We start from the raw sequence: 23877 nt of genomic DNA, 5'->3' as shown, positions 1-23877 counted from the left end.
CTCCCAGGTTATGGGGTCAGAGCCCAACAGGGACAAAGCCTGCACTTCGAACTTGGTGTGAATTGTACGAGCAAATCTTCTACGCAGCCCTGTGAAGCCAACCCTGCTCTTACGCCATGTTATGGATCAGGGGGCCATGGTGCAAACTGATGAAGTCAGAGCAATCCTGGCAGTGGGAATAGCAGGTGCAAAGGCCCTGGGGCTGGAATTTGCCTGGTATGTCCAAGTAACAGCGAGGAGGCTGGTGTGGCTGGAGGGACACGAGGGGCGAGTGGCAGGTGGTAGGAGATGGGGGTGGGGCAGGCAGGACCCAGACGGGGTCACGGCTGTGGCAGGTGCTGTGGCCTGTACTGGGAGGCGGGGAACTGCTTGAAGGCGTTGAACAGGGATCGCATGAGCTGTCTTACAAGGTTTGTTTTTTTTTATTATTTTAATCTTACAGACTTAGGCTGCTATGTGAGCATGTTGGGGAGGGCCAAGGGCAGAGCAGGAGACCAAGCAGGAAATGAGCAGGCTGCATCGCAACAGGTGCTGGCTCCATGGGGGGGCGAGGGGTCAGGGATACCACTCCTGGACGGCCTGAGTGGGGGTAGGCCAGAGATTCTGGGGGTTGGTGGAAGGGCCCGCACCTGATCTGCCCCAGTCCGAGGCTCCCTTCTCTCACCAGAAGGGCCCACAGGACTAAAGATCCCCAAACTGGAAGTGTTTGTCCCCAACAGATATCAGGACCTCTCAAAGGGCCCTGTTTCCTCGCGGGCGGGGGGGGGGCCAGGGCTCCTGCCACAAGAGGCAATCCAGGTGGCCACGCTGCAGGGGGCGTCCCCTAAAGGGAAAGCACTCTCTAGCCTTCCTCTGGGAAAGGTTCCCAGGAGAGCTTCCGGAAGGCTGGCTGCTGGAGGGACCTGCACAGCAAGACCCCTCCCGCTCTGCCCCGGCTCCCTGGCCAGGCCGCCCCTCCTCACTAGGAAGGCCTGTCCTGGGCCTTCATGGGCTGGGAGGCAGGGAGGAGGGGGAAGCCTCTAGGGAAAGCCTTCCCCAGAGCGGCCAAGCGAGCGAGCCCCCAGGGCCAGGCCAGCGGGCTCGGGTGAGGACAGGGGCCGCAGGACAAGGCCGGGTGCCTGAGGCTCACGGGCAGTGCAGTGATGTCCTGGGGTACTGGGCCGCCGCCAGCCTGGGGCGGGGTGCTTCGTGGGAACCCAGGGGCGGTTTTCTATCCCCTTGAATGGCTGCAGGCCAATTAAGGCTGAAGCCATCAGAGGCCTGTCTTTATCAAGTCATTGAGGAAGGTGACGTTAATGACAGGAAACTGGGACAATAGGGCCAGAGCGACTCACCTGCCCTTGCAGGCTCAGCAGGCTGGGCTTCTGGGCAATCACAGACACACCGCAAGCCTGTAGTGGCCTCGGGAACAGCAGACGCGGTGTTAGTGCTTCTCCCGCAGGTGGGGAGGGGCTGCCCTGAGCCCCCCCCCCCCACTGGACCAACTCCCTCCTCACCCCGGGCTATGCCCGTGGATCCAACGGCTACAACTCTGGCCACCTGGTATCTCAGAGGGAGCCTGGGACCACCAAACAAGGTGTGGTGTGTGTGCGTGCCCCTCCAGACATGACTGTGGTGGGGCTTCCAGGACACATGCCTGCAGATCCTAAACCCACACGTCGGTGTCTCTGGAGAGGATCTCGCCCTAGCCCTGCCGCTCAGACCACCAGAGCCCCCACCCTGGGGAGCGCAGCTCTGGGACTGGAGCCCCCACAGCACAGTTCCCGTTGGTGTCAGGGCAGCCAGCACAGAGGACATGACAAGGCTGGCCCCACAGGTTGCGTCCCCGCTGAGCAGACTCAGAGTTGCCCAGATTCCCCCTAAAAGCCGCTAGGGATGGGGCGCCCAGGACCTGGCACACAGCTTAAGGCCTCACCTGCCAATCAGACCCAAGACCTGCCAGCTCACCTGCACGATGGCGGGGACACGTGAGGACTGCGGCGGCCCTGGGGGCCTCTGCCCCACCTACAGCTTGTGGGAGCATGTTACCAACAGCGGCGAGCCTGGCATGGCTGGGGGCCACGGTGAACGGGGAGCACCTGCTGGTCACCACCCCTCCCAGAGGGCTTGTTGCCACCCACTACCACAGAACCTGAGGCTCAGAGAGGAAGGTCACCATGCCAAGGCCACAGAGTGGGACAAGGCAGAGCCGGAAGCCCGACATGGTCTGGGGCTCCCTCCTGTCCAGAGGGAGGATGCAGATGCCCCAAGCTCGCCAGCCCAGGCCTCGGGCTGCCGGCTCTGCTCCCCGCCGGGGGCCACAGAGGCTGGGAGCCTCATTAGCCAAGTGGTACTGACAGCTCCCGGGGAGCTCTATTTGTCCCACCGGCCCCCAGGACAGGTGCGCGGGAGGACAAAACCCTCCCCGGCTGGCTGGGCCCCGTGCCGAGTGCTGAAGGCACAGACACCCAGACATCTGGGAAACACTTGCCCGGCTTTCCCGCACGGGCGCGGAGGGCGGAGCCTCTGGAACTCCCCCCGAGCCTGTGGGATTTCCGCAGGTGCCTCAGGTCTCAACAGCAGCAGGCTATGCCCGCGGGACAGCATGCGGGGGCTCTGCTCCCCCAACACCCCGAACAGCTGCAAACAAGGCTGTCCTGGACTGCAGGCAGTCCTGGCAGGAGCCCTCCAAGTGGCTGTTTTCAGTTTGACTGCATGCGCCCTAGGGGTAGGAGCTGATCAGGCCTCGCTCAGAACGAGCCACTTCCAGTTTCAATTAAGTCCGTTTTAATTTTCAGATTTGCCTTCATGCACACAAGGAAGCCACCAAGCTCTGTGTAGAGCAGAAATGAAGGCCACCGCATAGTCAGGGAGCCTGTTCCTGGACAAACTCAAGTCAGATGGGCCCATGCTGGGGCTTCTGTCCAAGTCAGAGAACTGGCCCATCCACCCAGGAGCAGCAGTCCACATCTAAGCTGTGCTGGCGGGGAGAGAGCCACGCAGCAGAGAGACAGGCCCCAGTAAGGCGAGGATGACATGGGGGCTCGGGCCACCTCCTCAGGACTCTGAGGGAGCCAACGTGTCCAAGTGGTTCCATCACATTAAACCAGACGTGGTCCACTGTGCACATGTGAGCCGCGCCCACTGGCCTCCAGGGCTGGGTGCAGTGCCTCAGGGACAGGGTTCCCACTGCGCTGAGTCCCTTTATTCCCCCGAGTCCCCCAGTACAGATCCCCAGCCTGCCACCCCCCGAATCGACCGAGCTCCTGATTGCTGCGCCCCTGATCACGGTGTTGCTCTCTGCATGATTAGCTGCTGGTTCTCCAGACACTCCTTCAGCTTGTCCTCTGTCAGGGTCAACCGCTGCTCCAGGATGGACACTGTCTGCAAAACACCAGGGAGCAGACTCAGCGGGCACAAGGGCGCCTGGCTGCCCGGGGGTCCCCGCCAGTCCTGCTCCACAGCCTCCACCCCGTCCACAGGCCAGCTGTTGGCTCCCCCACCAGGGTCCTGCCGGGTCCCTCTGAGGGCTGCTGGGACAGCTCCTGCCTTGTCCACCCTCCCAGCACTGGATGATGGCTGTGGGCAATGGAGGGTACAATACACAGTGAGGGTGAGGAGGCGGCAGGTCCCACAGCCCTGGTCATTCCTGACACAGCCACGGTCAGGAACCCTGGGCCCTGCCGGTCTGGCATTTAGGCTGGGGCGCCGGAGCAGAACCACCTCCTCGCTGGGGCCAGGCTGTCCGTAAACACCTGGACACCATCAGCCATCTTCATTCCAAAGGTGAGCACTCTGCATCACAAATGGAGGTACCCCACTTGGGTCCTGCCCATGCCTTGGGCCCTGCACCCCACTCCTGAGGGGGCTCCCCAAGCTGGGAGGTGAGTCCCACTGCAGGGCTGTGCCCTAGCTCCCCACCTCGAAGCCCACTTTCTCCTCAATAACGGGAAGGGTGACAGTGAGCTCATAGCAGTCCTGGAGACTGGAAGGTGACTCAGCATGGGGCCCCGCTTGTTAGCTGGACCCCCGTTGGCCACTGTGACAACGCCTGCCATCATGTTGGCTTCCGGAGGCTGAGCCCTCGCTCCCTGACCTTTTCCATACACCCAGCATGATGGCTGGTCTGCCACATGCCCACAGCTGCTAGGGCTGCGTGTCCTTCGTGAGCCAGGGCCAGTCTTGCAGGCAGGGCTCCCAGACAAGGCTTCGGACACTGTCAGCAGAGGGGCAGTGGGATCTGGATGCCTGTGTGCTCCTCAGGGGAGGGCTGGTCCACAGCCCTCACGTCCTCTGCGCTCCGGCCACGCCCACCCCATCCCCACTCAGCTGAGCCAGGCTGTGCTCACCACCCACTCCCCACGCCAAGCCCACACCAGGCACTGAGCGAGTTCGCTGCAGACAAGCATCAGAAAGGGTCAGAGGAGACAAAACTTTCTATTCACTTTCCCTATTTGTCTGCGGGCTTTCCCAGGAGGTTCTACCATCTTCCCCAAGGGTTCCATGGCGGCTTGGGGACCTGGTCCCGAGGAAAGGAAAGCTTCCTTGCCGACATTTAAAGAAACTGAAATCTCTGGGAGGGAGCTCCCCGGTAAGGCTGCTATAAATTCTCCCAGCATCCCACATGATGCCAGCCGCTCACGCAGGCTGCTCCTGGCGCTGGCCCCGGCCCTGCCCCGAGCCTCAGGACAGGCCTGAGCAGTGGCTGCCCGCAGGACACGCACTGCACCCTGAGAGGCAGAGTGGAGCTGAGAAAGTCGCACTCGCTGCCCGCTGGCCACAGAGGGGTCTGCACCTCATAACAGCGGTGGTGGAAACAGCCCCAGCGGGCCCAGAGCAGCGTTCCTGGAAGTCTCCACTGGCTGCTGGGAAACTCCCACCACGCTAAGCCCCCAAATCACTCTTCATCCAGACTTTTTCCGACAGCCCTAGACTCCGGGACACGGAGGGGGGGGGAGCCAGCCTGCTTATTCTGAAATCATGGGCTCTCCATGTGCCATCCCTCCACCACAGAGAGGGTGTCCCCAGAGAAGAACAGGCTCAGGGCTGCTGGTGCCCAGGCCACCCTGACGCCACGCTCCCCAGCTGCTGGGGCTGATGGAGGAGGGAACAGAGTATCCAGGACAGAGTGTGTGCTGTTGGGGTGTCCCCAGCAAGAACTGCATCCCAGCACGCTGTGCGGCTTTGTTTGCAGTGTGACCTTGACCAGCTGGTTCAGAGCACACCCCCCACCAGGTCGCTGGGGAGCAGCCTCAGCAACTGGCTTCAGCCCTGCCGTTCTGCCGCCCAGGGCCGCGCAGGCCTCTGTCTCCTGCCCCAGGTGCCTGGAGACAGGGCAGGCGAGGGGCACGGCCAAGCACCACTCCGCAGTCCCGAGCTGGAGACAGGGCAGGCGAGGGGCACGGCCGAGCACCACTCCGCAGTCCCGAGCTGGAGACAGGGCAGGCGAGGGGCACGGCCAGGCACCACTCCGCAGTCCCGAGCTGGAGACAGGGCAGGCGAGGGGCACGGCCGAGCACCACTCCGCAGTCCCGAGCCCACACTGCCCACCCCTCGGCTCGCCATCCTTCTATTCAAGGGCAGATGAGAACCGACCCTCCCAGCTGCCCCCTGACCGACACACCCTCTCACCTGGCTCTGTCCAGAGAAATGGGCCAGAGGCCTGAGCCTCTCAGAAAGGCCAAGGAGGGAAATGACCTCGTGTGACACAGAAGAAGGGAAGCTGGAGAACAGGCCAACAGGCCAGGGCCCAGCCGCCAGGCAGACCTGTCTGGGCCGGGAGCCCAGGAGAGAAGGCCCACCTCCCAGGCTCCTCCACAGACTGACCCCGCCCGTCTGTTGGCCTGGGAGACAACGGACCGCTTACTAGGCCCCATGCCATCTGGCAGCTCATGCCTGAGTCCCCTCAGTAATGGGGGTGGGGCCCAGACTCGAGGACAGCCCAGTGGGAGGACTAGGACCGGGCCGAGGGCCGTCCTGCTGGTCCTTACACTCTGCCCCAGGGGCTGCCCACCATGTCCAGTATCCCTCAGCTCCTGCTGGTCCTTACACTCTGCCCCAGGGGCTGCCCACCATGTGTCGAGTATCCCTCAGGTGCTGCTGGTCCTTACACTCTGCCCCAGGGGCTGCCCACCATGTCCAGTATCCCTCAGGTCCTGCTGGTCCTTACACTCTGCCCCAGGGGCTGCCCACCATGTCCAGTATCCCTCAGCTCCTGCTGGTCCTTACACTCTGCCCCAGGGGCTGCCCACCGTGTGTCGAGTATCCCTCAGCCCCTGCTGGTCCTTACACTCTGCCCCAGGGGCTGCCCACCGTGTGTCCAGTATCCCTCAGCCCCTGCTGGTCCTTACACTCTGCCCCAGGGGCTGCCCACCGTGTGTCCAGTATCCCTCAGCCCCTGCTGGTCCTTACACTCTGCCCCAGGGGCTGCCCACCATGTCCAGTATCCCTCAGCCCCTGCTGGTCCTTACACTCTGCCCCAGGGGCTGCCCACCATGTCGAGTATCCCTCAGCCCCTGCTGGTCCTTACACTCTGCCCCAGGGGCTGCCCACCAGGTGTCGAGTATCCCTCAGCAACCCTTGGGCCCAGGTCTTTATCTTCCCCATTTCAAAAGGAAACTAAGGCACAAGGAGATTAAGCAGCCTGCCTAAAACCACACAGCTTACACCTGACACGCAAGGGCTGTGAGCCCCAGTGGCCTGGCTTCAGAGAGCAGGGACTGTGTGCCTTACTGTCCCCATCAAGCGCAGGTGAGGACAGGCCTGGACTTCCTTTCCTCCACTCACTCTGGCCATGGGACCCCAGGAAACTGGCTGCCCTCCCACCCCAGGACTGGACAGGCTCTAGACAGGACAGGCTGAGTGAGGCCCTTCTGAGGGTCAGGCGTGGAGTGGCCAGGGAGGAAGCAGGACCAGCAGCAGGGTTCCTGGCATTTCTGAGGCCATCCTCGGCCTGAGGGAGGGAAGGGGAAAGGGAGGGCAGTGAACCCACAGCCCCTGCGCACTGGGGGCGAGCGAGGGCCAGGCTGGCTGGGGCTCAGGATGATGTTGGGGATGCCCCTGAGACCCAGGGGAAAGCACCCTGGCCCTCGGCAGGGCTGCCCAGCCCAGGGACCCAACATGAGGAAGTGTTGACAGAACCATTGGGGACCAAAAGCAAGGTCACGAGCCAAGGGTTTCCAGCATGACCCAACCCGAGCTCTCCAGGGAACTCCTCCTGGGAGAGGCTGCCAAGGGCGTCTTATTCCAGCCCTGATGTTCCAGCTCAGGGGAGAGAGACACTGACATCCACCCCCACCGGGGCAGCAGCAATGGGGCTCTCTCCTGGCGCCAGGTGTGCAAGACGTTTCGTGTATCACCCCGCGGGTCTTCTGAGTGTAAGACGCCAGGTGTGCAAGACGTTTCATGTAACACCCCGCAGGTCTTCTGAGTAAGACGCCAGGTGTGCAAGACGTTTCATGTAACACCTCGCAGGTCTTCTGAGTAAGATGCCAGGTGTGCAAGACGTTTCGTGTAACACCCCGCAGGTCTTCTGAGTAAGATGCCAGGTGTGCAAGACGTTTCGTGTAACACCCCGCAGGTCTTCTGAGTGTAAGATGCCAGGTGTGCAAGACGTTTCGTGTAACACCCCGCAGGTCTTCTGAGTGTAAGACGCCGGGTGTGCAAGACGTTTCGTGTAACACCCCGCAGGTCTTCTGAGTAAGATGCCAGGTGTGCAAGACGTTTCGTGTAACACCCCGCAGGTCTTCTGAGTAAGATGCCAGGTGTGTAAGACGTTTCATGTTCACCCCGCAAGTCTTCTGAGTGTGAGACGCCAGGTGTGCAAGACGTTTCGTGTAACACCCCGCGGGTCTTCTGAGTGTAAGACCCCAGGTGTGCAAGACGTTTCATGTATCACCCCGCGGGTCTTCTGAGTGTAAGACGCCAGGTGTGTAAGACGTTTCATGTTCACCCCGCGGGTCTTCTGAGTGTAAGACGCCAGGTGTGCAAGACGTTTCGTGTAACACCCCGCAGGTCTTCTGAGTGTAAGACGCCAGGTGTGCAAGACGTTTCATGTAACACCCCGCAGGTCTTCTGAGTGTAAGACCCCAGGTGTGCAAGACGTTTCATGTAACACCCCGCAGGTCTTCTGAGTGTAAGACCCCAGGTGTGCAAGACGTTTCATGTAACACCCCGCGGGTCTTCTGAGTGTAAGACCCCAGGTGTGCAAGACGTTTCATGTTCACCCCGCAGGTCTTCTGAGTGTAAGATGCCAGGTGTGTAAGACGTTTCATGTTCACCCCGCGGGTCTTCTGAGTGTAAGACGCCAGGTGTGCAAGACGTTTCATGTTCACCCCGCGGGTCTTCTGAGTGTAAGACGCCAGGTGTGCAAGACGTTTCATGTTCACCCCATGTAACACCCCGCAGGTCTTCTGAGTGTAAGACGCCAGGTGTGCAAGACGTTTCATGTTCACCCCGCGGGTCTTCTGAGTGTAAGACGCCAGGTGTGCAAGGCGTTTCATGTAACACCCCGCGGGTCTTCTGAGTGTGGCCCAAGAATAACTCAGTTTATTTTTGGTCCCAGCAGGGCTGTAGTGATGCCCAAAGAAGCTGCCCAGCCCCCAGGCCCCGATGGCAGTGGAGAGCGCACCTGCAGGCCGGGCGGGTCCTGCTCCGAGCCCCACTGTCCCGGGGCCTCCTGTCTCATGAGCACAGCCTTCCCAGGGAGCTCCGATCCCACATCGTTTCCCCCGCCCACCAATGGCCCGAACTGGCCGGCCCGGGTGCCCTGTGAGGGCAGAGCCTGGGTCTGTGTGTGTCTGTTGGCCCCGATGTGTATGAGAGGGACTCAGGTGCACGGGGACTGCAGTGTGGCAGCCACAGGAAGGTGGAAGGGGGCTCCAGGGCCCTGAGCCAAACGGACAGAAAGAGGGAAGCCCCTGCTGCCTGGCCCTGCCCCCCAAGACTCCCAGGTCTGCGCAGGGACAGAGGGAAGGTGGTGCCCCTGCAGGCTGGCGGCCGTTTTCAGAGCATGGGCTCCAGAGTGAGCTCTGGGAGCGGAGGTGTGGCCTGGGAGGGTCCCAAACAGGCAGTGAAAGGAAGCACATAACCCGCACTGCCCAGAAGACTCGGGGTGCACCCTCTCAGTCAGGCCCCTTGGAGCGGCAGCTCCCCTCCCATAGGCACAGCCATAGACGCAGCCGCGCCACCACCTTCGCTGAGGCTTCCTGTGCGTGCCCCATGAGCAGATGCAGCGGGAACACTGCTGCCATAGTCTCCATGGAGCCCGAGGGGTCCACGGGACACCCAGGGCCCTCCCGACATCATCTACTCCCACACGGCTCTTAGGTGCCTGCCATGTGCAGCGAACATGGGGCTTCTGGGTACTGACGTGGCCACAGGACCAGTCCTGTCAGGACCAGCTTTGGGCCAAGCTGCTCTGCTGGGACTGACAGCAGGTAACATTTTTGGAGGAGGGAGAAAAGAGTAAGGCTGATCAGCCAGCCAGCCACCTCTGCATGTCTCAGCTCTCTGCCCGGCCAGCCCCTTACAGATGCTTCGGCAGCTGCAGGCCCCACCTGGCCTCCTGGTGCCCTCTCTGGTCTCGCCCAGCTCCATGCCCATGCCCTGCTCCAAGCAGGTGGGGACGGGGGCCCCTCAGGTGAGCAGTACTGGTTCTATGCATGAGACTCCCTCCTGGGCCTCTTTGGGACACGAAAGACAGGTAGGTGGCACAGGGTGAAGAGGGTGGCTGGGCCGGGGACAGACTGACGGCAGAGGCCGAGGGCCTCCATCTCGCCACGCGCCACCCCAAGCACTCCGCCCAGGCTGCGGCATAGCAGCACGGGCAACCAAAGCTGGCCTGGACGGCAGCCCAGCAGGAAGCCAGGGACTGGGGTATCGTCGTCCAAATGGGGCGAGGCGGGGAGTGGAACAAGAGGGCCACAACGCTCGGGGGAGGGGCTGCCAAGGCCAGGCACGGGCGGAAACCCCATGGAGAGGAGGTGTGTGTCCAGCAGAGGCCAGGAGCGGGCAGGGGAATGGGGGTGTAGCACGGGTTGACGGGGCACAGAAAACAAACCACAGTCGGACTGTGTCCAAGACCCCTGGCGGGTGTGTCGGCCAGCAGGGCAGTGGGGTCAAGGTGCTGCCACTGCCCCGTTGGAGGAGTCCCCGCCCCAACTCTGGGCAGGCCACCCCGCCCGCGGGGCTCCCCCAGGCCGGGCGCTTCCCTCTCGGGCCCCTCCACACCGCTCCTGCCGTGTCTCTGTCCTGTCCGAAAGCTGATGCTCTCCTGGCAGGGCGCTCACACGGCACTCAAGGCCTGTGTTGTCTGTGCTCTTCCTGCCCAAAGCCCGCCTGCCCGAGGCCCTCCTCCAGCCCTCCTCACCCAGGAAGTCCTCCTGGTCCCTGACCCCAGCTCCCAGCACATCATGGCTGTAGCACAGGTGTGGATCCTTGGAAAAGGCTGTCAGGAGTGTCTCCTCACCCCCACCTTCGTCATGTATGGTAAGATGATAGGTCCCAGAGCTGCACAGCCTGGGTTTGAATCTGCACCTGACCACTACCCTGCTGAGTGGACTTGGGCAAGTCACCTGACGCAGGGCTTCACAGACCTTGTCATACACTGCACCCCACACTGTGACACTGTCAGGGACCCATGTTTACGTGGCGCTTGCCCTGTGCCAGGCTGGGCACAGGGGTGCCCTGTGGGCAGCATGACTCTCACAGCTCTTGCCCTTGTGGGGAAAGCCCTGGACACCGATGGGGCTTGACAAGGCCCCAAACGAGCCAGCCTGCGGTCAGGCCTGGGAAGGTCTGAGCCACTGTGGCACGCGGTGGTCTGGCTGCTTCTCCCGTGAAGGAAAGCTCCTTCTAGTCATTTCTAGGCTTGTGGTTGCCTTGGGCTCCACCAGGCAGAGTCCCCAGAGCGGTTGAGGGGCCAGGCCCTGTGGCCCCCAACATAGGAGCCAGACTATGGGGGGACAGAGAGTCCCAGCTGCTCTGGGCCTCAAGGGGAGGGCACAGTCACCGAGCCATATCGCAGGCACTTGTGCCAGGCCGCGGGAAACACCCTGGGGCTCGCCCCTGGCTCACTGCCCACTCGACTGCACTACACGGAATGCCAAACTTTCCTCTGGTTTCATTGCAAAGATGGAAAAATGTGGAATTAATCTCCCCTGTAGCATGGTTTTGACTTCACTCAAATTCTAGAGATCAAAAACAGATGTCAGCAAAGGGACTCTCTGCTGTGGGGTCTTGTGAGCTATGAGAACAAAGTGGGGCTGCCGGCCCGCGCCCGCCGCTCTGCCTCCCTCCAGCCGGCTCCCGCGCTGTCCCTCCTGTGCGGCTGTGTGTGCCTGTGTGTGCCTGTGTGCCTGTGTGTGCCTGTGTGCGGCTGTGTGTGCCTGTGTGCGGCTGTGTGCCTGTGTGTGCATGTGTGCAGCTGTGTGCCTGTGTGTGCGCCTGCGTGCGGCTGTGTGCCTGTGTTTGCATGTGTGTGCCTGTGTGCGGCTGTGTGCCTGTGTGTGCATGTGTGCAGCTGTGTGTGCCTGTGTGCCTGTGTGTGCATGTGTGCGGCTGTGTGTGCCTGTGTGCGGCTGTGTGCCTGTGTGTGCCTGTGTGTGCATGTGTGCGGCTGTGTGTGCCTGCGTGCGGCTGTGTGCCTGTGTGCGCCTGTGTGTGCATGTGTGCAGCTGTGTGTGCGCCTGCGTGCGGCTGTGTGCCTGTGTGTGCCTGTGTGCGGCTGTGTGTGCCTGCGTGCGGCTGTGTGCCTGTGTGTGCCTGTGTGTGCAGCTGTGTGTGCGCCTGCGTGCGGCTGTGTGCCTGTGTGTGCCTGTGTGTGCATGTGTGCCTGTGTGTGCATGTGTGCACATGTGTGCAGCTGTGTGTGCATGTGTACGGCTGTGTGCCTGTGTGCCTGTGTGCCTGTGTGTGCATGTGTGCACATGTGTGCAGCTGTGTGTGCCTGCGTGCAGCTGTGTGCATGTGTGCGGCTGTATGTGCCTCCGTGCGGCTGTGTGCCTGTGTGCGCATGTGTGCGGCTGTGTGCGCATGTGTGTGGCTGTGTGTGCATGTGTGCGGCTGTGTGTGCCTGCGTGCGGCTGTGTGCCTGTGTGTGCATGTGTGTGGCTGCGTGCAGCTGTGTGCCTGTGTGTGCATGTGTACGGCTGTGTGTGCCTGTGTGTGCATGTGTGCGGCTGTGTGTGCATGTGTGCGCATGTGTGCAGCTGTGTGTGCCTGCGTGCGGCTGTGTGCCTGTGTGTGCATGTGTGCGTGTGCCTGCGTGCGGGGCCGCCCCATGCCACATGTCAGGGGTGACCAGGGCTGGAGGAGCCAGCCCGCGCCCCGGACACAGGGGCTGCTGGTCCAAGCCCACCCTTCCCACACCAGGGCTCTGCCTCTCCGGCAGGCACAGGCCCCAAAGGCGGCCTCGTCATGGGGAGCCAGCCTAGGGGGGAGTGCTCCCAGCTTGGGCCTGGACCTGGCGGGCCTGGGGGACAGCTGGGAGGGAGACCAGGAGGGGCTGGCAGGAGGGGCCCGCCAGCTGGCCCAGGAAGAAGAAACCCTGCTGGCCTCAGCAGAAAGTGGGGGTGCGCCCCGTGGGGCCGGAGTCCAGGAAGCAGCCGGCTCCTCCCCCTCCCATCTTAGGACTAATCTGAAGAGGACCAGAAGCTCCAGGCCTCGCTTCTGAGGGGAAGGAGCGGAGGTTCCCTCCCACACTGACGTCTGACACGTGACCTCGCCCAGGATCACACACACGGACGCACAGAAGAACTGAGTTTCTACAGCAAGTCCTCCCGGCCTCCCTGGGCTCGGCGACTATCTCTTTAACTACCCCCTTCACCTCACAGTCTGGTGCGAGCAACACAAAACGAGCTTTTGTCCCCCGAGCCCACAGGCCTCTGTCTCTGCTTCACATTATCTCAGGGATATAGGGTTTCTGCACCCCCAGCCCCGCCTCTACTGAGATCAGCTCTCCGCAGGAAGTACACGAGACACAATTTTCTATTGCTGGATTAGCCACGGGATTAAGAAATCTTGGCTAATTTACCTTCCACATAACTTTATAGCAACTCCTTTTAAATAAACACAGGTTCTTCCATATTACCGCCAAAGGAGAAACTTTGAAAAGTGGGTTCACTTACCACCACCCAGAAAACCAGACGCGCTACAGGACCCGCGGGGTGTTACCCGCACCTGGAGGGGACCTGAGCCGCACACCCTGCTGACACCGGCCTCCGCTCACGCTCATCTCTGCCAGCCACGGGCAGGCCACCAAGGAAGCCAAGTGCTGGAAAGGGACAGACCCCACGGTGCAGGACACGGGTCACTGCTCAGCCCCCGCTCAACTGTACTGACTCCCAGGTGAGTCTGAGCAGGAGGGAGCCTTGGTCACCTCTGCATCCCATTTCTTCAGACTGTCCTCCCACAATCCATATAAAGGAACTAGCTGACCAAGAGCTGATGAGACACAAGTGTCCCAAGTCAGAGATGCCCGGTAGCTCGTGGGAGGCCTGGGAGACAAGTTGGGCTGGGCCCAGCCGATAGGACTGCCTCAGGGCCGACGCTGGGCCCCCAGGGCCCTGGCCTGGCGAGAGGGCCTGTGGACCCATGGCGGGACGCCTGGGCTCCCATCATGGCAAGCTTTCCGACTCCCCGGCTGGGCCTAGACCGCTCCCCAGCGCTCTGCCCCGCTGAGCTCGAGGCTCCATTCCGCTCTTCCCCTCCGCCGAGCTATGGCCACCGCGGCCAGTCTGGGCCTAAACAGCCCTTCCACAGAGTGGGCAGAGGGAAGTGGCGGGCCCAGCTGTTGCTGTCCCCACTTCCCCTGGTGGTGCTTCATTTGGAAGGGCACCAAGGGGCCACAGGGTCAGCTGTGGCACGGTCAGTCTCAGGGCCAGGCAGGCCCAGTTGGGGGCTGCCTGTCACAACCACAGCATTCATTTAACTCCTTCTCGTGGCCGGGGCTGGACCCTTCCCTGGAGGGCTCTGGGTCCCCAGATGAGCTAGAACAAGCCTCGCGGAGTCCCTGACTTCCTCCTCTCAGAGTGAGCCCCTGCTCCCACCCCACCCCCAGCTGCAGGCCTGCTGGGGCCTCACAGGAGGAATCTCAGACAGCCGTGACCATTCCCCGGCCCCAGCGGTAACCACAGCCATCCCAAGCCCATCTGGCAGATGGGGGCCCTCAATCTGCAGCTTCTTGGGGGGGGGTGCTCTGTCACAGCCGCAGACGGATGGAGGACGGGCTACCATCCAGCCCCCATGCCATAACAAACAAACACAAGCTGGCCCGCCAGGACTACTGCCCGCTGCCCACAGCCCAGCCCCAGCCCGGTCCTGGGGGGAAGCAGCCCTCTCCTTGTGCCTCTGCATCTGCAAAGCCGGAGAGCCTGCGGGGAAACTGCCAAAAGGAGTGACAGGGCTGGGGAGGGCCAGGGCCCGGCCCCCTGCAACCACTGGAGTCAGACCCCAAGGTTGGTGGTCGAGACCAGACAGTGTCTGAGTCCCTTGTCTCCAAACCAAAGGGCAGGAGCTCAGGCTGTTCTGAACTCGACTTTGGCCCAAGGGCGGCCCTTAATCATCCATGAAGAGGGGACAGCCACACCCACCCTGGACCATGCAGGCCAGGCGGCTGGCTGAGCTGATGAGCAGAGAGGGCCGCTTCTGTGGAAACCAGCACACACCACCCGTGGCACTGCCTGGTGTGCGGGACATCCGGGCTGCACACACTGCACGGGACGGCGGCCGTGCAGGTGACTTGCCCCTTCCCAGCAAGTCTGGTCTGGGCACACCTGGGAGGACTGCCCCAGGGAAGGTGGCCTCACTGTGGAGTCTGTTTCCACAAACGAGAGCTGGTCCGCCCAGGAGAGTGACACCAAGGGCAGCTCAGTCCACCTTCCCCACCCATGCAGCACTAGACGCTTCCCCTGAGTGCCCATCAGACACGGGGACCTGCCAGGACCACGGGGGGAGGGGGGAGCGGGGTGTCTCAAAGTGAAGGGGCTGTTCTCGCCACCTCCCCAGAGCGAGCAGGCACGACTCCTTCGCCTGGTGGAGAGGTCAGCAGCTACAGCCACCAGGACACGCAACAAATGACAACACTAGAGGCCCAAACAGGCAGGACTGGGGGCTGCCCCTGGCCGCCCCCGCTCCGCACACGTCCCAGTCCCAGAGCCCAGCGGCCCCAGTGCGTCCCAGGAACCTGCTGTGACACCACAGCAGTGCTGTGGCCAGCCCGAACCGCGGTGCATACAAACAGCTGGAGCAGGAACCCCGGGGCTCGATGTTTTTAAGAAGCAGCAAGACGTGACACGGGGGCCAAAAGTAATTCTGCTGGGGCTTCTGAGCAAAACCACCCAGCCGCTCACCGCCGGGCCCTCCGAACAGCCTCCCCAGCTCCTGGGTCCTGCGCTGGGCTCTGCACAACGGTCCCTGGCCTTGAGGAAGACCCAGCGCCTCTGTGACTTCCAGACCCAGCTGGAACCTGTCACTCAGGGGTCGGGAGCGAGCGGCAGGAGCCAGTGCGGAGGCGAGCTCAGGCAGGGAGGGGTCTAGCCGAGGTTCAAGTTCCAGCATCTGGGAAACGAACCTGTATTATTCAGGGACACCCCCAAAAGAACACGACGGGGAAAGTCAGGGCCTCCATCCGGACACCCACGGAACGCTCATCACCAAGCAGGCAGGCCTGGCAGCCACGGGTGGTATCAGAGAAAAGTCACGGGAAAGAGGCCCTAAGGGACAGCTCAGAACCACCTGAGACGCTGACCTCTCTGCTGCCCCCTCTATGGGACAGACGGATGGGCTATCCTTACGTGTCTCCTCTGTAGAGGGGGAAACCACACTGTCCCCAGGTCCACACAGGAAGAGGCAGAGCTGGGCCAGAGCAGCTGAGGACCCCGTGAGCCTCGGTCAGGCCCACCAGGTCAGGGACCCAGGGTAGCCACAGGATGGGTGGGGAGGGGATGGGGGGTTAGCATAGGCTCATCAGAGGAAGGGAGGCATGCACATGGTACACAGCACCCACACTCATGACCTCAGTCCCAGTAGGTCCTGAGAAGTCCCACGAGGGTTCTGAGGAACAATATGCCTCCCCAAGAAAAACCCAAGTTCCACTGTTAGGAAACACTTTGCCCCAACAACTGTTACGATAACTCAAATAAAAGAATTGCTGTCACAGAAGTAATATATCTTGGAGCCTGACCTGTGGTGGTGCAGTGGGTAAAGCATCGACCTGGAACGCTGAAGTTGCCAGTCCGAAACCGTGGGCTTGCCCAGGTCAAGGCACATATGAGAAGCAACTACTATGAGTTGATGCTTTCCGCTCCTCCCCTCCTTTTCTCTCTCTCTCTTATCTCTAAAAATCAATAACAAAGCCTTAAAACAAACAAAAAAACTAGGACAGTAAAATCTATCTATGCCTGGCCTGTGGTGACATAGGGGATAGAATGTTGACTTGGAACACTGAGGTCGTTGGTTTAAAACCCCGGGCTGGCCCAGTCAAGGCACATACAACAAGTAACAAGCAAGCAGAGAACAACTAAAGCGAATCAACTACATATAAGTTGATACTTCTGCCTGCCTACAACCCCCCCCCTCCACAAAGTCAATAAATAAAATCTTAAAAAAATATATTTAAGAAACAACCAAACAAGGATACATCTTGGAAGAGCTTCTATCTTGGCCCAATGCTGGGTCTGGGTTCAGGACTCCCCTCTAATGAGCCCATGACCCATCCCTCATTTTCAACCATCTCCAGTGTCCCCCAGTCACCCCCATCACCTCCCGGGCCTCCCCTTCCTGGGCCTGTGGAGAGACCCCTTTCTCTCCCTCTCATCTGCTGCCCCCCCCCCCCCCCCGACCACTAGAGCTCCACGGGCAGCTCAAAAGCCTCCTTGGGCCTGGAGTCCGGCAGTTAGAGAGGCCTATGGAGTGTCCACTCCGGCCACACCTGGGCCCCCTGGAGAACACCCACTCACTGCTGTGCTTCGCAAAGCAGCCCAAACTAGTCCAACAATCCCGTTAACCAGACAGGCTGGATGGTCCTCACTGCACAAGGAGGAAGAAGGCTCTGGGGACGGACGTCACTTGTCCCAGCTCACCCAGGTGACGGATGGCAGACTTGGCCCTCCAACCCAGGAGGGCAGGTGTGCCCAGGCTCTCTCCTGAACCCCAAGGGGCACCTCTGCTTCCCACAGCTGCCAGGGACATGTAAGGCCAACCTCCCCCGCCCCCCCGGCGGCTCAGAACACAGTGTCTAACGGGGATCAGGACCCCGAGGAGCTCAGGGGAGGCGGCCCCAAACAGCAAGCTCATGGGGTACAAAGGGCCAGGGTGCATTCTTTGGACACCACCCAGGGGCCTGACTCACCGGCTCTGTGATCACAGAGCGAGGACTTGTAGCTGTGACTCTCAGGAAGGGAGGCTCTCGAAGATGAGGTTCTCGAAGAAGCCACCTGGGGTGGCTGGAGTGTCGTTCGGGTCTGTGAAGGGGCTGCCGTGTGAGGTGAGACAAAGTGCTACCCAGGCATCAGACCCCGGCCACAGGCCCCGGCCGCAGGAGAGCCTTCCCGTGTTCTGTGATGTCAGTTTCTCTCCACGTCACTAGCAGAGCCCCCAGGGCTAACACAGAACAGACCCTGCATGTGCACCAGGAACACGGTGACAGGAAATGTTCTCGGTGTTCCACTCCTCTGGATCCAAAGGAGCTATCTTTACCCATCTTCTCAGACTCGATTTCCAGTTTTACCCTATCAGGCTCTCGTGGCCTCCACCGCCCTGGCGCCCTGGTCCCTCCCGGACGAGGCGGCTCCTCGCGGGCCCGGGGGACAGAGCCTGGGCAGCTGCTCAGCCCTTGCTCAGCACAGGTCTTCTGGGTGAAAAGGACTCCAGAAACGTCTGCGTGGCGCACCCACAGCCCGCCACCCCAGTCACTGACACAGACCTTTCCCTCCACGTGTCCTTCGCCCGAGGGTCCAGGTGTGCAGCCCCAGCTGGGACGCTGTCACGCGGCTGACCACATGACACGAGTGGGGGGCTCCTCTCACTCAGCCCCAGACCCAGAGATATGGAAAGGACGCCACGCCCCAGCGTCCATTTCTGTTGCAGACTCAGGGGTCCTCTATGTCCTCTGAGCTGGACTAGGAAGGGGTTCGCACCTGAAGCCAAGGAGGGAAGGGCCCGAGGCCTTTGAATCTTGCCTTGTCCGCCCCCTACCCACCTACAGGCCCCATGCCAGCCACGCTGGGCTTGGCCTATGGCCTGGATGTGCCCAGGACCCCCGTAGGCCGGCAGGCAGGCTGCACCCTCGGCCAGGATGAGACCCCCCGCCGTCACACCCACAGTGCCTGCCACCTCGTCTGGGCCAGGCCCAGGCGACACTTGCCCCGAGTCACCCCCCTAACATTCACCATGGACGTGGGAGCCACACCCACAGCCACAGCCCTCAGACAGACGTGCCAGGCGCTCCAAGGGTAAGCAGTGGTGCCAGCTCGAACCCGGAGCCTGGGCTCGCGGGTCCCTGACTCACACCTCCACAACGCCCGCCCACAAGACTGGGATGAATAGTGTTTCTCTCAAAGCTCTGTTGTGGCGTGGGCCAGCTCTGGGTGGGCACGCCCTGGCAGGACCTGGCTCTGGTGGCTCTGGTGGGGGGGTCTGGTTTGGCCAGGGCTCGACGTCTCTGAGAGCCAGGACCCCAGGACAGGCACTGCCATGTCATTACCTCGGACTGGAAACGGGCCCATCAGAATTATGATTTTGAAAATCCCAGCACCTGCTGGCCAACTTCACACGGTCCGGCTGCCGGCCAGGTGCGGACAGCAGGAACGCCGCGCGTGACCTACCTGGGTGAGCACGTCCAGCTGGCCCACGATGTGCTCCAGAGTGCTGGTCAGCGTCTGGGGCACGCTGCTGGGCTCCTGCGGGTGGCTCTGCACCGACTCCAGGCTCCTGTCTCCGCCTGCTGGGACCGGGAAGTCCACTTCTGGCTGAAGAAAGCACAAGGAAAGGCGCCCTCAGTCCTGGTGGAGTGCCTGAGGAGCCGCCGCGCAAGGGACAGCCCCTGAGGGCCGAGTGGAAAACCACCAGCAAATGCGGGAAAACAACCTTCAGACACTGGTGAGACCGGCCACCGTCCAGGACTCCCCATCTGGCCCGCACACCCTCTTCCAGGCCTCCCCGTCTGAGCAGAGGCCGTGAGTGTGGGGGAACCAGAGCCAGCCCCGGGGCAGGAGAGCACCGTCCCCCGGCCATACAAGGCCCCAGGCAACTTCTGACGGGACTCGGGGTTTCTGCCCAAGGTCCCCAGGCCCCAAGGGCAACAGCCTTTCCCCCCAAGCCCCCACCACAGGGGAAAAGTGACTGCATCAGGGGCTCATTCCAGTCCAACGTGTTCCCCAAGGCTGGCACCGCTCTGTGCAGACAGAGGCTCTGGGAAGCACTGGCCTGCCCAGAGCCACCCGGTCCCTGAGGACATGGCTGGCAGATGTCCCAGTGTGGTCTGGGAACCTCCGGTTCCCGTGGACTGGTCCCCTGTGGGAGCAACACGCTCAGCGAGGCTACCACTCTCGGCCGGCCCTCGAGTCCCAGCAACCCACCAGGGCACCCACACCGGCCTCGGGGTTCTAAACCACGGCCTCGCTAAGCGGTGTTCCGAGGCCACCGTGCCACAGCCGGCTTCGCCGGGCCTCCTGGGCTCCCCACCGCCTCCGGAAGCAAACTCGAGCCCCTGATGATGGTAGCGGCGGGGAGGTGACCTGTGGGAACTACTGTGCCTTCTCATCTACTCTGAGCTTCTCATGGGCTGTGCCCACTTCACAACAGAGAACACTGAGGCTCAGACGGGAAGCGACTGGGGGGTGACAGACACTTGTCCAAGCCTCACTCACAAGTCAAGGGAGTCCCGCCGCTGGGCTGCCCTCTGGCCACGGCATCAGGTCCCCGTCTTCCCTTCACCGGGACACGGCCCTCTCTGCTTCCTGCTGTCCCCTCAGCAGACATCACAGCCCTGAACACCCTGCCCGCCCAGCACATAAAGATGGCATGCGCGCCTGTGGTGGCGCAGTGGGTACGGCATCGACCTAGGTCAGGGGTCGGGAACCTTTTTGGCTGAGAGAGCCAGGAACACCACATATTTTAAAATGTAATCCCATAAAAATTTGGTGTTGTCCAGAGGACATCTGTGACTGGCTCCAGCCACCCACAACCATGAACATGAGCGGTAGGAAATAAATGGATTGTAATACATGAGAATGTTTTATATTTTTAATGTTATTATTTTTTTTTATTAAAGATTTGTCTGCGAGCCAGATGCAGCCATCCAAAGAGCCACATCTGGCTCGCAAGCCATAGGTTCCCGACCCCTGACCTAGATGCTGAGGCCGCCCACCCGAAGCCCGGCTTGCTGGGTCAGGGCACATGCAAGAAACAGCTATGACAAGTCCGTGCTCCCCACTCCTCCCCCGCCTCCAGTCGCTAAGATCAATACAATAAAATCTAAAATAAGTAAGGAAATCGAGATGGCACTCACTGCAACCATCCCCTATGCACCAGCGGCTCCTGACCTTTCACGTGGGGAGGCCGCGTGGGGAGGTTGAACAACGTGCTCTAAGTCACCCAGCAGGGGCAGGGCCGGGATCTGAACTCCAAGCACAGGCGGCTCCCAGGCACTGGCTCCCCACAGCTGACAGCGCCTGCAGTTTTGCTCCCACAAGCCCAGCTGCTCTTACCCCCCGGAGGCCCCGACCCCTGGGTCTGACACGTTCTGAGTCCCTCCCCCACGCCGCCCGCCCTGCATTCCCTGCCTGGCACAGAGCCGAACACAGACAGAGCAGGCCCTCTGCAAACACCTGACACCTCACAGGGCCGAGCCCACCAGGGTGACGTTCCTGTGGAATGACACCTTCCCGAGGCCACGGGCCAGCACCCCAACCTACGCACCCCGTGTCGCGGCCCCTCACCAGCACCCCAGCACTCTAGAGATCGGCACCTCCCGGGAGTGCGGCAAACGAGGGATACGGTAGGAACAGGACTAGGAACAGGACGACGGCTGAGAGTGGGAAGACACACACGAGGGCTGTGAGGATGACGGCGGAATGGCCAGAGCAGCGCTGCGGGGAAACTGCATCAGCACTCTGTTGAAGGTCAAAGGGGCGTAGGGGTGCGCCTGGCGGCTCTCAGGTACATGACAACTAAGCTCACCCAGCTTACACACACCCGCAAGGCTGCACCAAGTCAACTTTTCTTTTTTAAGATTTTATTTATTCACTTTAGAGAGAAAAGAGAGAAGGGGAGGAGCAGGAAGCATCAACTCTCATATGTGCCTTGACCAGGGAAGCCCGGTTTTCGAACCGGTGACCTCAGCGTTCCAGGTCGACACTTTATCCACTGTGCCACCACAGGTCACACCTATTTTTTTGTTTTGATCTGTTTTTTTAATAATTTCAAAATCATATTTCCAGGGCCAGTCACACAGCTGGGGCCTAGTAAACACTGTTGAATGAATGGCTGTGTGTACTATGTTTGTGCATATAAATGCTTGTGTACACACACAGACATGCACACAAATACATATGCTTTTGGACTTTCTAAGATATTAATGGAGTCATACTATGCATACTTTCTAACTGATCACTTTGGAATGTTTCCCTTCCAAGTCGACAACTTTTATTTATTTTACTTTTTTTAAGTGACAGGAAGGGAGATAGTGAGACAGATTTCCACAAGCGCCCTGACCAGGATCCACCCTTTCACACGAGTCTAGTGACAGATTAGCAGTTGCCAGAGGCTGGAGATGGGGGTAGTGAGCTGACTACAAAGAGTGTGAGGAAACTTCCTGGGATGGAGTCGCTCTATACCTTGATCACTGCGGTGATGACACGACTGTATTTGTCAAAACTCAGAGAAGGGGCCCTGGCCGGTTGGCTCAGTGGTAGAGCGTCAGCCTGGAGTGCAGGAGTCCCGGGTTTGATTCCCGGCCAGGGCACACAGGAGAGGCGCCCATCTGCTTCTCCACCCCTCCCCCTCTCCTTCCTCTCTGTCTCTCTCTTCCCCTCCCGCAGCCAAGGCTCCATTGGAGCAAAGTTTGCCTGGGTGCTGAGGATGGCTCCATGGTCTCTGCCTCAGGCGCTAGAATGGCTCTGGTTGCAACAGAATGATGCCCCAGATGGGCAGAGCATCGCCCCCTGGTGGGCATGCCGGGTGGATCCCAGTCGGGCACATGTGGGAGTCTGTCTGACTGCCTCCCCGTTTCCAACTTCAGAAAAATACAAAAAAAAAAAAAAAAAAACCAACAAAAAAAAAAACTCAGAGAAGGGTTCACCTTTTTAAACAGTGAATGTTACTATTTATATATTATTAAGCTTGTCTTTTAAAAAATGCAGTTACAACTAAAACGCCCCTGGGAGCTCCACGTGCCCATCACATGACACCACACTTGACAATGCCCATCACTGCCATGAGCGCTCAGGGCGCAAATTATCACCTCTCCGCAGGTATCACTAACGGGCAAGAGCTGAGGCTGAAGCGTCCAGGGAAGGCTGTGCGGCCCACCCCGGGTCTGAGCTGCCAGTTTCCAAAGGCTGGAAGCCAGCATCACACTCCAGTGCTCCCGGTCCCCGAAGCCGCAGTCTCCCCTGGCGTCAGCAGGCACCCCAGGCAGGGTTTCCCCAGCGGCGGCTGTCCAGTCTGTGGATGTCGGGCCTCTGCCGCTCAGGGGTCCACACACAGCTGGACAGTCATGAGCCAGCGAGGGCTGCACACAGCTGGCAGCAGCCAGGAGTGGCTGGAGTTTTCCCATAAAGACGCCGTGAGCTGACTTGACAGAATGCCCCCTCCAGTGGGCGGGGTGGTCAATTATCAACACCTACTCAAGGCAGAAATCACTTTTCCTTTTCATCTCTTAACACTGGACCTTGCCCCTGTCTGGCCTGCTCCAGAAACAAACTCTGTAACAGATAAAAAGCATCCAGGAACTGGCCCACGGCTTGTGTCTGGGACAGAGAGGACAGGGAGGTGACCCAGGCCCAAGACCTGGGCTGTCTACTGGCACCACCTCCTTGTAGAGATCCAGGCGGAGAACACGTCTGGCCACTGCTTACTTAAAACACCAAAGCATGTCACTGTTTCCAGAGTAGGGCTGAGGGCAGAGCAGGAAAATGTAGACACACACACACGCACGCACACACACACACACACACGCACACGCGCACACACACACACACACGCACACGCGCACACGCACACACGCACGCGCACACGCACACACACGCACACGCGCACACACACACACGCACACACACACGAGCACACGCACACACACACACGCGCACACACACACACGCACGCGCACACACACACACACACGCACACACGCACACACACACACACACACGCGCGCGCGCACGCACACCCCACAATGAAATCTTCTCAGAGACTCTTTCACTGAGTTGTCCAGGGCAGTCAGCTCAGTGAGGGTGCAGAGCTTCACGGCCACAGGCCATCCTCAGTCCGCACCACAGGCCTCTGGCTGTGACAACCTGGCCTCGGGAGAGTTAGCTGACAACCGTCTGCTAAAGCGGGCCCTGGCACGGAGAGCAGGGCGCACAGCTCACTGGGCTCACCCTCAGCTCCAGCGCCTCAAATGGGAAAAGGTACGGCTGTCTCCTCAACTCCAAGCCCCGGAGAAAACTGTCGCCGTGTCTCCCACACACAGTTGTGGGCTAGATCTACGACAGCCTGGTCCACCCTACAGTTTGGGGTTCCGGCCTGGAGTACAACGAGAGAGGAAACTTCTAGTCTAAACACAGCCCTGAACCCAAGAGGAATTCTAGTTTCTTAAAACCATATAATTGTTTGGAAATCGCGCCATGTCCTTCCAGACCAGCCAAGTACGAGCACGGGGCTTGGTGCCGGTTGGTG

General features: G+C 60.7%; 1 protein-coding gene across 1 annotated transcript in view; it reads right to left on the bottom strand.

Annotated features, from left to right (window-relative positions):
* Positions 1-475: 475 nt before the first annotated feature.
* Positions 476-23877, bottom strand: part of POC1A (POC1 centriolar protein A) — a 63536-nt gene continuing 40134 nt past the window's right edge. Inside the window, exons 10-11 of the mRNA XM_066351328.1 lie at positions 18804-18947; positions 476-3363 (exon numbers count right to left, since the gene is read on the bottom strand). Of these exons, the coding sequence (XP_066207425.1) occupies positions 3265-3363; positions 18804-18947 (243 nt within the window). The 3' untranslated portion in view covers positions 476-3264. The remainder of the gene's footprint in view (positions 3364-18803; positions 18948-23877) is intronic.

Source organism: Saccopteryx leptura, chromosome 10, assembly GCF_036850995.1.
Source record: "Saccopteryx leptura isolate mSacLep1 chromosome 10, mSacLep1_pri_phased_curated, whole genome shotgun sequence".
Taxonomy (NCBI): domain Eukaryota; kingdom Metazoa; phylum Chordata; class Mammalia; order Chiroptera; family Emballonuridae; genus Saccopteryx; species Saccopteryx leptura.
Note: the sequence above shows the minus strand (reverse complement) of the source record. Positions and strands in the feature narration are given on the sequence as shown.